General features: G+C 44.4%; 2 protein-coding genes across 19 annotated transcripts in view; one reads left to right on the forward strand and one right to left on the reverse strand.

Annotated features, from left to right (window-relative positions):
* ATG13 (autophagy related 13) overlaps nt 1–422 on the reverse strand; it is a 67998-nt gene extending 67576 nt beyond the window's left edge. For 5 of the 18 annotated variants that reach the window (XR_010338315.1, XR_010338314.1, XM_064364973.1 and 2 more), the window contains exon 1: nt 5–418. The gene's annotated coding sequence lies outside the window, so the exon portion shown is untranslated. Of the gene's footprint in view, nt 1–4 lie in introns of all 18 variants that reach the window. The other 13 variants (XM_064364975.1, XM_012452490.2, XM_012452489.2 and 10 more) reach the window with 7 other exon arrangements.
* Nucleotides 423–678: 256 nt separating this feature from the next.
* Nucleotides 679–13790, forward strand: HARBI1 (harbinger transposase derived 1). The gene is made up of 3 exons (XM_012452487.2): nt 679–761; nt 1473–2289; nt 11828–13790. Exons 2-3 carry the CDS (start codon nt 1620–1622, stop codon nt 12205–12207), a joined length of 1050 nt encoding a protein of 349 aa, XP_012307910.2. The 5' UTR covers nt 679–761; nt 1473–1619; the 3' UTR covers nt 12208–13790.
* Nucleotides 13791–14277: the final 487 nt, after the last annotated feature.

Below are 14277 nucleotides of genomic sequence, written 5' to 3' on the forward strand. Positions count from 1 at the left end.
GTACCTGCGAAGCTGCGGCACAGAGAGTAACTCCGGGATCTCATTACGGAGGCCGGGGCCTGGGGCCGGCCAGCCGCGCCACCTGGCTGAGGGTTTCGCGCTCCGCAGACGCAGTGACGGCACAGGTCGCAGATAGACACCTAAGGCTTCAGAAGGGTCCTGACTCGCAGGCCCCGGACGTTTTGCTCCTAGGACTCCGCGAGTTGTCACACTCACGTCGACTGGCGCCCTTCAGGGCTTCCCTCACTGGTTAAGCGGTCACTCCTGCCTTTAGCCCAGCAGCCGGTAGCTTCCCGACGCCGCCATCGTTAGTGTTTGTTTTCATCCGCTTCGGAAAGGCTGAGGGGGTGGAAAACGGCTACGGCGGAAATCCAGATGCCTAACCTTAGTCGCACTTTCGGCACAGCATGGACGCCCTATTTATTCTTTTAGTCCTCTAAATCTCCAGGAAAGTTGATTTCCTTTCCACGTAAGCTTTCTTGTCCAATAATTCTAAGCTACCCAGGGTAAATAAAGACGGAAAAGAGGTATCTGAGAAGAGAGAGAGACCGCTTGGGCCTCGTGTGGAATGTGCGGAGACGAACCGCAGGTCGCGGCGGCGGCAACAGTGAGGACGCGGCGTGGGGCGGATGCTGACGTGAAGTGGGCGGTGCTGCTGTTGCGCGCCGTGGCGGCCAGTGTGCGGTTGCCGGTTCCGGAGGAGGGCCCGATCTGGCTGGGTGGGTGGGGAGTGTGCCTGGTAACCTGGCAGCCGCGGAGAGGTGGGTGACGGGCCTGGGCTGACTGAGTGCCCTGCGCAATCAGACTTTGAGATCCGTTTTTAGGATGCCCTTTAAAAGTGGCGGAGTCGCTTCCCAAACCTGGTTTGGCCAGCCTCTTTTTCGCTCCCGACTCCCAAAGTATCTGGTCTTCCCTACTTCCTGGCCCTCAGCTTCACGATTTGGAGTTCTTGGAGTGAGAGAAAGCCTCTTGTTAAAGCACAGTGTACGTCCATAAGGCTGGGTCGTGTACTTTGTTGTTGTTGGGGTTTTTTTGTGCTCCTCTTCTTGTTAGACTAGTTTGAGCAGCCCAACATCTGTCCTGTACTTATCAGGTGGAACCAGAAGTCTTTGGATAATGAAACCCGTGACCAGTTCTTACCTAAGGTGGTTATGACATATGTCAGCTGCTTCTTGGCCTGTATAGTTAGGAGCCAACCTCTTTTACTTGTGAATAACTGTGTCATCACCACCATTAATCTTCTGTTCTCAGTTGAAATGCCAGGCATTAAATGAACCACAAAGACTGAATTTCCATTATCCTTCAAATCAGAGCAAGCCTTTCGTCCAGCCATGAGTTAGAGTAGAAAACTCTAGAATTGTGAGTACAAAACGTTTGCTCCAACAAAATGGAAATTTGCAGAAAAGGAGGTGCTGCAGCCTTTGAGTCACTTTAAAGTCTTTTCTAATGTTTTTTTCTTTTAACCTTTACAGAGAGAAGATTACAAATGGCAGAGCCATTTAACTGTGGTTAGCTGTTGGATTCTGATACTTTCCTAAAATTACCTTCTTGCACCAACATCTTCATTGGAAAGGGTCCAGAAAAAGTAGCAGAGAAGAGAGACAACACTGACATTTACCATGGCAATACCAATAACAGTGCTTGACTGTGACCTCTTGCTGTATGGCCGAGGTCACCGGACACTGGACCGTTTTAAGCTGGATGATGTGACTGATGAATACTTGATGTCCATGTATGGGTTTCCTCGACAGTTCATTTATTACTTGGTAGAGCTCTTGGGGGCGAATCTTTCTAGACCTACTCAGCGATCCAGGGCTATTAGCCCAGAGACACAGATCCTTGCAGCATTGGGTTTTTATACCTCAGGTTCCTTCCAGACTCGGATGGGAGATGCTATTGGAATCAGTCAGGCATCTATGAGTCGTTGTGTTGCCAATGTCACCGAAGCACTTGTGGAAAGGGCCTCACAGTTCATTCGCTTTCCAGCTGATGAAGCCTCCATACAGGCCCTCAAGGATGAATTCTATGGGTTGGCAGGGATGCCAGGGGTGATGGGGGTGGTTGACTGTATCCATGTGGCCATCAAGGCACCAAATGCTGAAGACCTCTCCTATGTGAACCGGAAAGGCCTGCATTCTTTAAACTGCCTGATGGTGTGTGACATCAGAGGGGCACTAATGACCGTGGAGACAAACTGGCCTGGCAGCCTACAGGACTGTGCTGTGCTGCAGCAGTCTTCCCTCAGTAGTCAGTTCGAAGCCGGTATGCACAAAGATAGCTGGCTTCTGGGTAAGTTTGCAGGTGTGAATTTTCATTTTGTTTGGAGGCATAGAAAAGTTACATAGGCCGGGTGCAGTGGCACACACATGTAATCTCAGCACTTTGGGAGGCTGAGGCTGTGGATATTACCTGAGGTCAAGAGTTGGAGACCAGCCTGATCAACATGGTGACCTCGTCTCTACTAAAAATACAAAAATTAGCTGGGCATGGTAGCAGGCGCCTGTAATCCCAGCTACTTGGGGAGGCTGAGGCAGGAGAATCACTTGAACCCAGGAGGCGGAGGTTATATTGAGCCAAGATGGCACCATTGCACTTCCACCTGGGCAACAGATCAAAAACTCCATCTCAAAAAAAACAAGAAAAGTGGCTAGCCAGGTGCGGCAGCAGGCGCCCGTAATCTCAGCTACTCGGGAGGCTGAGGCAGGAAAATCTCTTGAACCCAGGAGGCAGAGGTTGCAGTGAGCCGAGATTGCACCACTGCACTCCAGCTTGGGTGACAGAATGAGACTGTCTCAGAAAAAAAAAAAAAGTGGCTGGGTGTGGTGGCTCACACCTGTAATCCCAACACTTTGGGAGGCTGAGGCGGGCTGATCGCCTGAGGTGGGCTGATCGCCTGAGGTAGGACTTCAAGACCAGCCTGATCAACATGGAGAAACCTCATCTCTACTAAAAATATAAAATTAGCTGGGTGTGGTGGTACATGCCTGTAATCCCAGCTACTCAGGAGGCTGAGGCAGGAGAATTGCTTTAACCCAGGAGGTGGAGGTTGTGGTGAGCCAATATCGTGCAGTTGCATTCCAGCCTGGCCAACAAGAGTGAAACTCCATCTGGAAGTCTGTAGAGCTGAGTCTCAGTCCTGTCACTTTTTTTTTTTTTTTTTGACGGAGTTTCGCTCTTGTTACCCAGGCTGGAGTGCAATGACGCGATCTTGGCTCACCGCAACCTCCGCCTCCTGGGTTCAGGCAATTCTCCTGCCTCAGCCTCCTGAGTAGCTGGGATTACAGGCACGCGCCACCATGCCCAGCTAATTTTTTGTATTTTTAATAGAGACGGGGTTTCACCATGTTGACCAGGATGGTCTCGATCTCTTGACCTCGTGATCCACCTGCCTCGGCCTCCCATAGTGCTGGGATTACAGGCGTGAGCCACCGCGCCTGGCGACTTTTTACTTTTATAGTGTTTCACAGATTTCCAAGCTCAAAAGAATCATCTGGGGAATTTATTTATTTATTTATTTATTGCGACACAGTCTTGTTGCCCAGGCTGGACTTGAATGGCACAATCTCAGTTCACTGGAACCTTCACCTCCTGAGTTCAAGTGATTCTCCTGCCTCAGCCTTCCAAGTGGCTGGGATTACAGGTGTGCACCACCAAACCCAGCTAATTTTGTATTTTTAGTAGAGATGGGATTTTGCCATGTTGGTCAGGCTGGTCTTGAACTCCTGATCTCAAGTGATCCACCTGCGTTGGCCTCCCGAAGTGCTGGAATTAAAGGCATGAGCCACTGCACCTGGCCAGGGAATTTATTTAAAATATACATTACTAAGCCAGGTGTGGTAGATCATACCTGTAATCTCAGCACTTTGGGAGGTCAAGGCAGGTGGATTGCTTGAGCTTAGGAGTTCAGGACCAGCCTCAGCAAAATGGCAAAACCTCGTCTCTACCAAAAATACAAAAAATTAGCCAGGTGTGTTGGCGGGTCCCTGCCGCTCTGGAGGCTGAGGTGGGAGGATCATTACAGCCTGGGAGGGGGAAGTTGCAGTGAGCTAAGATTGCACCACTGCACTCCTATGTGGGTGGCAGAGAAGGACCCTGTCTCAAACCATACATATATATATATGTATACACAAACATACACATTACTAGCTGGCTGATGGCTCACACCTGTAATCTCAGCTACTCAGGAGACTGACGCAGGAAGATCCCTTAAGGCCAGGAGTTTCAAGACCAGCCTGGGCAACATACCAAGACCCTTCCTCTAAAAAAAATCGTTGCCAGTCATGGTGGCTCATGCCTTTAATCCTAGCACTTTGGGAGGCAGAGGCAGGCAGATCACCTGAGGTCGGGAGTTTGAGGCCAACCTGGCCAACATGGTGAAACCCTGTCTCTACTAAATATACAAAAATTAGTTGGGTGTGGTGGCATGCACCTGTAATCCCAGTTACTTGGGAGGCTGAGGCAGGATAATTTTTTTTTTTTTTAATTAGCCAGTTATAGTGGCATGTGCCTGTAGTCCCAGCTACTTGGGAGGCTGACCTGGGAGGATCACTTGAGCCCAGGAGTTCAAGACTGCAATGAGCTATGATTGTGCCATTGCACTCCAGTTTGGGCAACAAAGACCCTAAATAATTCATATGAACAGGCAGATTTGGAAAATGCTAGTCTCTAGAGGTTGTGTGGACAATGGAAGTAATTATGGGAAGATTGGCAGGATTATAAGGAATGAGAAGATGTTAACAAAAGCGAGAATAGATGGCTAATTGTTTGTTGTTGTTGTTGTTGTTTTTGAGTCAGAGTTTCGCTCTTGTTGCCCAGGCTGGAGTGCAATGGCGCGATCTCGGCTTACTGCATCCTCCGCCTCCCGGGTTCAAGCGATTCTTCTGCCTCAGCCTCCCAAGTAGCTGAGATTACAGTCACCCGCCACTACGCCCGGCTAATTTTTGTATTTTAATAGAGACTGGGTTTCACCATGTTGGGCAGGCTGGTCTCAAACTCCGGACCTCAGGTGATCCACCCACCTCAGCCTCCCAAAGTGCTGGGATTATAGGCATGAGCCACTGCACCCAGCCACCTAATTGTATTTTAAGAAACAACTGTCAGGTTTGAGGAACAGTTCTAGATTTGTCAAACCTAGAAGTAGCTGTGATCCCTCTGCCTTTTTTTTTTAGTATATTTTTTCCTACGTTATTATCCATTCCTGTCCTCATTCTCATCTGTCCCATCAGGATGCATTATCTAAATTACTCTCTAAATACACCTATTCCTGCAAACAATTCATCCTCAGTTCTTATTTCTTTAGCTCTTGGCCTAGTCCTATTAAGCTGCTTTGGGTAAGGTCTGCCAGAATGTCTTGTGGATGACTGATCATATAAGCAATTATAATCTGTTTAGCAGTTTGGATCCTAATCCCCTCCTGAATGTCTGTTTTCCAGTGGTGCTTGGTTTAAAACCAGTTAGTGAGGGTAGAGCAATTTTACAAAAGGTCTTCTTTAGCTTTTTCTGTATATCTCCCCCATTTAAGGTGATATACAATTTCTTTTTTGTTTTATTTATTTTATTTTATTTTATTTTTTTAGAAAGAAAGAAAGAAAAAGAATAAAGAAGAGGAAAAAGGAAGAGAAAGAGAGAGAGAGAATGGGAGTATTGCTTTCTTGCCCAGGCTAGAATGCATTTTAGTAATGGGTATTGAAAACCTCTTTTATACCAATAATTATACTTGATGTAAACAGGAAAGAATAAGGGAAGAAAATAACAAATGAGCAGCCAACCAATATTTCATTTAAACCTATCAAATGCTATGTGATTACTGAGGAGTGATTTACTTCCAATTATGTAGTCACTTATGGAATAGGTGTGCGGTGGTAATGTATGTTTTATGTATTTGAAGTGGAGAGTTCTACAAATGTTTATTAAGTTTATTTGTTCCGGGTCTGAGTTCAAGTCCTGGATGTCCTTGTTAATTTTCTGTCTCATTGATCTATAAAATCGTTAGCTCTTCTTGTTACATTGATCCTTTTGCCATTATGTAATGTCCTTCTTTGCCTCTTTTGCTCTTTGTTGCTTTGAAGTCTACTTTATCAGAGGCGAGAATTGCATCTCCTGCTTTTTATTTGTTTATTTTTACTCTCTGATTGGTTGATAAATCTTCCTCCTTCTCTTTGTTTTGAGTCTTTGTGTATCGTTGCATGTGAGATGGGTCTGGATGCAGCATACCAATGGGTTTTGGCTTTTTATCCGATTAGAATATATATAACTTTAATGCTGGCATTTGATGCTAGCTGGCTGTTTTGCCCATTGGTTAGTGTAAATTTTTCGTTGTGTTAATGTTCTTTTCTTTTTGATATATTTTTGGAAAGGCTGATATTGGTTGTTCCTTTATATGTATAGTGCTTCTTTCAGAAGCTCTTGTAAAGCAGGCCTGGTGGTGGTGAAGTCTCTAAGTACTTGTTTGTTCGCAAAAGATTTAATTTTTCCTTCGATTATAAAGCTTAGTTTGGCTGGATAGGAAATTCTGGGTTGAAAGTTCTTTTCTTTAAGGATGTTAAATATTGGTCCCCACTCTTTTCTGGCTTGTAGGGTTTCTGCTGAGAGATCTGCTGTAAGTCTGATACGTTTCCCTTTATGGGTAACCTGACCTTTCTCTCTGGCTGCCCTTAGTATTTTCTCCTTCATTTCAACCCTAATAAATCTGGCAATTATGTGCCTTGGGGTTGGTCTTCTTGAAGAATATCTTTGTGGTGTTCTCTGTATTACCTGGAGTTGAATATTACCCTGCCTTGCCAGGTTGGGAAAGTTTTCCTGAATGATATCCTGAAGAGTATTTTCCAACTTGGATTCATTCTCTTCATCACATTCACGTACACCTATCAAACGTGAATTAGGTCTTTTCACATAGTCCCATATTTCCTGGAGACTTTGCTCATTCCTTTTCATCCTTTTTTCTCCAATCTTGTCTTCTCGTTTCATTTCACTGAGCTGGTTCTCGACTTCTGATATCCTTTCTTCTACTTGATCAATTCGACTGTTTAAACTTGTGCATGCTTCGTGAAGTTCTCGTGTTGTGTTTTTCAGCTCCATCAATTCACTTATATTCCTCTCTAAATTGTCCATTCTTGTTAACATTTCGTCAAACCTTTTTTCAAGGTTCTTAGTTTCTTTGCCTTGGGTTAGAACAAGTTCTTTTAAGTCACAGAAGTTTCTTATCACCCACGTTTTGAAGCCTGCTTCTGTTATTGGAACACACTCATAATCTATTAAGCCTTGTTCCGTTACTGATGAGGAATTGCGATCCCCTGTAGAGGGAGAGGCATTCTGACTTTGAGTATTCTCTGCCTTTTTACGCTGATTTCTTCCCTTCATTATATATTTATCCGTCTGTTGTCTTTGTAATTACCGACTTTCTAACTAGGTCTCTGAGCAGACGTCCAACTTGTTGATTCCCAGCGCCGAAATCTGAGCAATCCACTGTGCCGGTTAAAACAGCGGTGTTAAGATTGAAGGTGCTTTTCTGCCCGGGAATCTCCGGACTCTGCACCAAAAACTGGCGTGCTAAGGCGCCAGCAAAACCGCCGTGCCGGCCACAAGAGTCGCCCTGGCTATACGTGGGGCTCCTCTGCTGGGAATCTCCTGGTCCGTGAGCAACAAATATTCGTCTGAAAGTGTGGCGTCCTCTCGTTCTCTGCGCTTTCACTGGGAACTACGAGCCCGAGCTGCTAGTGATCAGCCATCTTGGATATCTCTCTCTCTTTTATTTTGTTTTAATGAACAAATGGTTAGCTATGCATAACAAGGGATATACAATTTCTTAGAGAAAATTTAACAAGTATTATTTAGCATCTCCAGGTTTCAGTATTCATCCTAGATGCTTATTTTATTCTCTTTTACAGCATTATACTCTTGTTTTAGTATTCTGGGTCTGAAATTAGCATTTAGTGACTAGGTCTTTCCTTTGCCTGACATATCAATGGATGACAGACGTATACTTTGATCTTCTCATTTTGAATATGAGTTTAATATCTAACCTAGCAGCAGAGTTGGGATTGCATAATAAGAGATAATCCTTTTTTTTAAAAACAGTCTCACTCCGTTGCCTAGGCTGGAGTACAGTGGCACAATCTTGGCTCACTGCAACCTCTACCTCCCAGATTCAAGCAGTTCTCCTGCCTCAGCCTCCCAAGTAGCTGGGACTACAGGCACGCACCACCATGCCGGGCTAATTTTTGTATTCTTAGTAGAGATGGGGTTTCACCATGTTGGCCAGGCTGGTCTCAAACTCCTGACCTCAGATGAGCCACTGCACCTGGCCTAATAATCTTTAAAAAAGTACCAGCCGGGCGTGGTGATCACACCTGTAATCTTAGCGCTTTGAGAGGTGAAATGGGTGAGAGTTCCTCCTGAAGTGGGAGGAACGCTTGAGGCCAGGAGTTCAGGACCAGCCTAGCAACATAGCAAGACCCTGTCTCTACAAAAACTTTTAAAATTAGCTGGGCATTCTGGCATGCATCTGTAGTCCCAGCTACTCAGGAGACTGTGTTGGGAGGATTGCTTGAGCCCAGGAGTTTGAGGTTGCAGTGAGCTATGAGCATACCACTCCACTTGAGCATAGGCAACAGAGTAAAACTTTGTCTCAAAAAAAAAAAAAAACAAAGTAAATAAATATTGAAAATAAAGTTAGGCCAGGCACGGTAGCTCACACCTGTAATCCCAGCACTTGGGGAGGCTGAGGCAGGCGAGTCATCTGAGGTTGGGAGTTCAATACCAGCCTGGCCAACATGGTGAAACCACTTCTCTACTAAAAAATACAAAGATTAGCCAGGCGTGGTGGCACAAGCCTGTAGTCCCAGCTACTCAGGAGGCTGAGGCAGGGGAATTGCTTGACACTGAGAGGCAGAGGTTGCAGTGGGCTGAGATCACACCACTGCACTCCATCCTGCGTATCAGAGTGAGACTCCATCTCAAAAATAAATAAATAAATAAAATAAAGTTAAAAAAAAAAAGTACCAGCACAGTACTTGCTACATAGTAGGCGTTCAACGAGTCATGGATATTATTTTTCATTATTATTTATAGCATCAGTTTCTTAAATCTATTATTTAGTAGGGTTATGTTCAATTAAAAGAAAAAGTTATGGCCTGGCGCGGTGGCTCACACCTGTAATTGCAGCGCTTTGGGAGGCTGAGTCTGGCGGATAGCCTGAGGTCCTGATTTTAAGACCAGCCTGGCCATCGTGGTGAAACCCCGTCTCTACTGAAAATACAAAAATTAGCTGGGTGTGGTGGCAGGCACCAGTAATCCCAGCTACTGAGGCAGGAGAATCGCTTGAACCTGGGAGGTGGAGGTTGCAGTGAGCCGAGATAGCACCATTACACTCCAGACTGGGCAACAGAGTGAGACTGTCTCAAAAAAAAAAAAAAAAAAGAAAGAAAGAAAAAAGGTTATACCTAGGAAGGAAAAAGTCAGCTAAATATTAAATTTGAAAATTTTGTGACACTCTTAGACATTTACAGTTAATCTATTTCTTAGAAATGTAAGCTCCTGCTAGGCGCTGTAATCCCAGTACTTTGGGAGGTCGAGGTGGGTGGATTGCTTGGGCACAGGACTTAGAGACCAGCCTGGGTAACATAGTAAGACCTCTTTTCTAGAAAACATTAAAAAATTAGCTAGGCATGGTGGCGCATGCCTGTGGTCCCAGATGTTCGGGAGACTGAGGTAGGAGGCTGGAAGGTTGAGGCTGCAGCGAACTGTTATCACTCGACTGCACTCCAGAACTCTGTCTCCAAAAAAATAAATGTAAGTGCCTAAAAGAAATGAGCCCTGCCGGGCGCGGTGGCTCACGCCTATAATCCCAGCACTTTGGGAGGCCGAGACGGCTGGATCATGAGGTCAAGAGATCGAGACCATCCTGGTTAACATGGTGAAACCCCGTCTCTACTAAAAATACAAAAATTAGCTGGGCATGGTGGTGCACGCCTTTAGTCCCAGCTACTCGGGATGCTGACGCAGGAGAATTGCTTGAACCCAGGAGACGGAGGTTGTAGTGAGCTGAGATCGCGCCATCGCACTCCAGCCTGGGTAATGAGCGAAACTCCGACTCAAAATAAAAATAAAAATAAAATAAATGAGCCCTGCATGTTGGGAACAGTGCCTACCATGTCTGAACAGTTCAGAACTACTTACTGAAATTGGTGGTGGAGCAGGAACACAGTGGTATGCAAACTGGTACTCCAGGGCCTATTTGTCTCTCAAATTTCTAAGAGGTTTTGCCTCTGTGTGGGACATCTCATCTGCCAGATGTAGTGATAGTGAGTCAGGACAAGAAAACATTATAGAAACATTGTGCTGTTGTATCAGGACATTGCACCCCAGATTTTTTTTGTTTTTGTTTTTGTTAGCACTTCCTGGGATCATTTGATAAAGAAGTCACTTAAGGAGAATGCCTTGTGTGTATTTTTTTAAATTGACTTCTGAATTCATTTCCTTATCACTGACTATTACTATTTGCATGATTATATGTATGCTCTCTTTGTTCATGTGAAATTCTTCCTCTTACAGAGGCATGGTTCTTGTAATTGTGATATATAGGAAGGCAGAACACCTGAGTTCTGATCTCTGCCCTAAATGCTCGGACTTTTATTATTCTCAGCACTGGGAGGATAAATTACTATAGTCCATGAAATCCCCTGAAATCCCTTGGAAGTGCTTTTAGACTTGAAATTTTGAGGATAAAGTTAAGACTTTTCCTCACAAGTGTTTTGGGATCTCTTGGCAGAATTTTCTTTTTTCCTGTTTCATTCTTGCTCTTTAGAGATTTTGAAGATTGGCATGCTATGTGATTTTATTTGCTTTGGTTAAGCCTTTTTTTTTTTTTTTTTTTTTGACAGGGAGTTTTGCTCTTGTTGCCCAGGTTGGAGTGCAATGATGGGATCCTGGGTGACTGCAACCTCTGCCTCCCAGGTTCAAGCGATTCTCCTGCCTCAGCCTCCCGACTAACTGGGATTTCAGGCATGTGGTACCACACCTGGCTAATTTTGTATTTTTAGTAGAGACAGGGTTTCTCCATGTCAGGCTGGTCTCGAACTCCCGACCTCAGGTGATCCACCCACCTGGCCTTCCAAATTTCTGGGATTATAGGTGTGAGCCACTGCTCCTGACCTAAGCCTTTTATTAAATAACATTATCTCTGAATTAGGAAAATGCAGGAATTTTATTTTATTTTATTTGAGAAGGAGTTTTGCTTTCCTTGCCCAGGCTGAAGTGCAATGGCATGATCTTGGCTCACTGCAACCTCCACCTCCTAGGTTCAAGCAATTCTGCCTCAGCCTCCTGAGTAGCTGGGGTTACAGGTGCCCGCCACTACGCCCAGCTAATTTCTGTATTTTTAGTAGAGATGGGGTTTCACCATATTGATTAGGCTGGTCTCGAACTCCTGACCTCAGGTGGTGATCCACCGGTCTCGGCCCAAAAGTACTCCCAAAGTGCTGGGATTACAGGCGTAAGCCACTGCAGCTGGCCAAATGCAGGAATTTTATTTCCTTCAGTGCCTTCACCTCCTTTCTACATTCTTTCATATTTGGTTTCCTTTAGGTACCAGCATTTTTCTCTGCCGATTTTTACCAAGGATATTCTCAGCCAGGACCCGTGTCTTTCTGCTCCTGGCATTGGCATGCTTTCTTTGTATCATAGCATTTCCCGCTTGGTTTTCTGGTGTGCTTTGGTGCCAGAGGCTGTTATATTTTCTTTTCCATCCTCAGTATATGTTTTCTGAATTTCACTTTCTGTTTGTAGTTCATTTATAATCACTTATGATTTCTTTGGTCCTTCCCCACAGGTGACAGTGCCTTCTTTCTTCATACCTGGCTCATGACCCCACTTCACATTCCTGAAACTCCAGCAGAATATCGCTATAATATGGCCCATTCTGCAACTCACAGTGTGATTGAAAAGACTTTCCGAACCCTCTGCTCCCGATTCCGCTGCCTGGATGGATCCAAGGGGGCACTGCAGTACTCACCAGAGAAGTCCAGCCACATCATCTTGGCTTGTTGTGTCCTCCACAACATCTCCCTGGAGCATGGGATGGATGTTTGGTCCTCTCCAATGACAGGACTCATGGAACAGCCCCCTGAGGAAGAGTATGAGCACATGGAGTCCCTGGACTTGGAGGCTGACCGTATTCGTCAGGAGCTAATGCTCACTCATTTTAGCTAATGCAGAAGGTGGAGAGGAGGGAGACTTCCCAGGAGTTGTGTCAGACTTTCCCCCTCATCACTTTCTACAGTTCCATCATCTAGCATGACTGAGTATACAGATACTTGTCATAAACTGACATTTAATCTGTGTGTTTTGGTAAGGTTGGGGCTATGCCAGTATATCTTGATTCATTTGCAAATGCATTAACTAAACCAAAACCAAAACAGCGGCTCTCTACTATCCAATGAACTCCTTGTTAAGTACCACTAGTTTGAAAGCTCACTGATTGCAAACATTTATGATTGTGCCTACAAAGTCATAGTAAAGGTCAGGAGTTTAAGACCAGCCTGGCCAACATGGCAAAACACCGTTTCTACTAAAAATACAAAAATTAGCTAGGCATGGTGGTGCATGCCTGTAATCTACTTGGGAGGCTGAGGCAGGAGAATCGCTTGAACCCATGAGGCGGAGGTTGCAGTGAGCCGAGATTGTGCCACTGCACTCCAACCTGGGTAACAGAGCAAGACTCTGTCTCAAAAAAAAAAAAAAAGTAATAGTAAAGGGGAAGACAACATATAGTCAAAACACTTTTTTGGTTTCAATTATCTGCAGATTTCAGATGAAAACAATATTTACCTATTCTGGATTATTTGGGTGGTATTTTAGTTTTTCTACTTTGCTGCCTATATAGGCATAATCTGAGGCAAGTGTGAAGAGAGAATTTCAGTTGGGGAATGGTCTTCTGACGTGAGTAAATGGCTACTAATCCCAGTTTGCAGCTTTGTGCTTTTAAGAGGATGTTAAAGACAGTCAGAAGCCTCCATCTTTAGCCTGTCTGCAATAATTGGACTGTGACTTTAACCTAGTTCCTAGGGAGAACATCTGGACTCCAATTTCCTATTTCCAACCCTGAGTCGGAGTTAGAAGCTAAATGGGTTTAAGAACCCAATCAGCTTAAAAAAGTTAATTTGAATATAGATAAAATAGCAAGCTTATGCTTTACAGGCGATCGAAGGACTGAGAGAGATTGAGGAGCAATGGAGATTCACCCAGATTCAGACACCTCACATTTAACTAGATCACATTTCTTATGATTGTGATGTTAGAATGTCTGTTTGATCATTCTGTTGGGAAATTCCTTGTACAAAAGGAAGATTCAGGGAATAAAGAAGGCATGTGAAAGTACTAAAAAGGAGAGGTAATAGGAATATGATTTCTTGGTTTGAAATGAATTCTGGTGCTAGACCTTGGATATGCAGAGTGATGGACAGAATTTCCCAAGAAATAAATAATCCCCTAGCAAGTCTTGTTCTAAAATTACAATGATATAAAAATAACTTGATTGGAATAATGAAAGTGTGAATTAGGTTCACACATTGGTGCCTTTGCTGGGACAAAAAAGAGACTTTCCTCAGGGTTGTCTTGTTCCCAGTTTCTCAGCCACGCACCATGTGATACCTCTGACTTGTCCTCTTGGATCATTTCCTACCTGCCTTTGGCAGTGTTAATCTGGTGATTTTCAGAGTAAAGAAATGAACAGTTGATGACAGAAGAAATTTGGAAATAAATTGAGGGTGACTCATCCTCAAGATTAAAAACAATTATGGATTATTAGCTGCTGTTTTCTTTCTACTCCAAATGCTATTCCCCATCATGATCCTGCTCTAAAAAGACTGGGTCCATTTGGCAGAAGGTTGTGCCTAATATGTACAGGGATGTCACTGAGGTGGGAATGGACAACGAAGAGTTGGCTGGAAACATTCACTCTATTCATTGTGCAACAGAGGTGCCCAGTTACATTTTTTTTCTTTGTTAAGTTCAACTTGTGACACAAGCTTGCTTTGTTTCCCCCATAAGGCAATGTTTTAATTCTCAAGGTCTTTCCTTTTTAAGCCTTCCAAGATGGGTATTTTCCCCATAAAGTTTTGGTTCTGTTTGGTATATCCCATCAGGAAAGGGTTACTGCCAAACATGTATCATAAGTGGCAAGGTGAAGTGTGATCATGGAAAATGCCTTGCATTTTAGCCTTACATAACTACATTTAAGGAAAACTGGAGTTTTTCACAACTTAACTCACTAGATGGTGA

Source organism: Aotus nancymaae, unplaced genomic scaffold (genome assembly GCF_030222135.1).
Source record: "Aotus nancymaae isolate 86718 unplaced genomic scaffold, 86718_ANA_hifiasm-v0.15.2.pri h1tg000059l, whole genome shotgun sequence".
Classification (NCBI taxonomy): domain Eukaryota; kingdom Metazoa; phylum Chordata; class Mammalia; order Primates; family Aotidae; genus Aotus; species Aotus nancymaae.

Bases quoted from the DNA above. Each gene is read 5' to 3' on its own strand.
- HARBI1 (XM_012452487.2), top strand. From the start codon at position 1,620: ATGGCAATACCAATAACAGTGCTTGACTGTGACCTCTTGCTGTATGGC. The intron at 2,290-11,827 runs GTAAGTTTGCAG...CCTTCCCCACAG, and splicing joins CAAAGATAGCTGGCTTCTGG to GTGACAGTGCCTTCTTTCTT.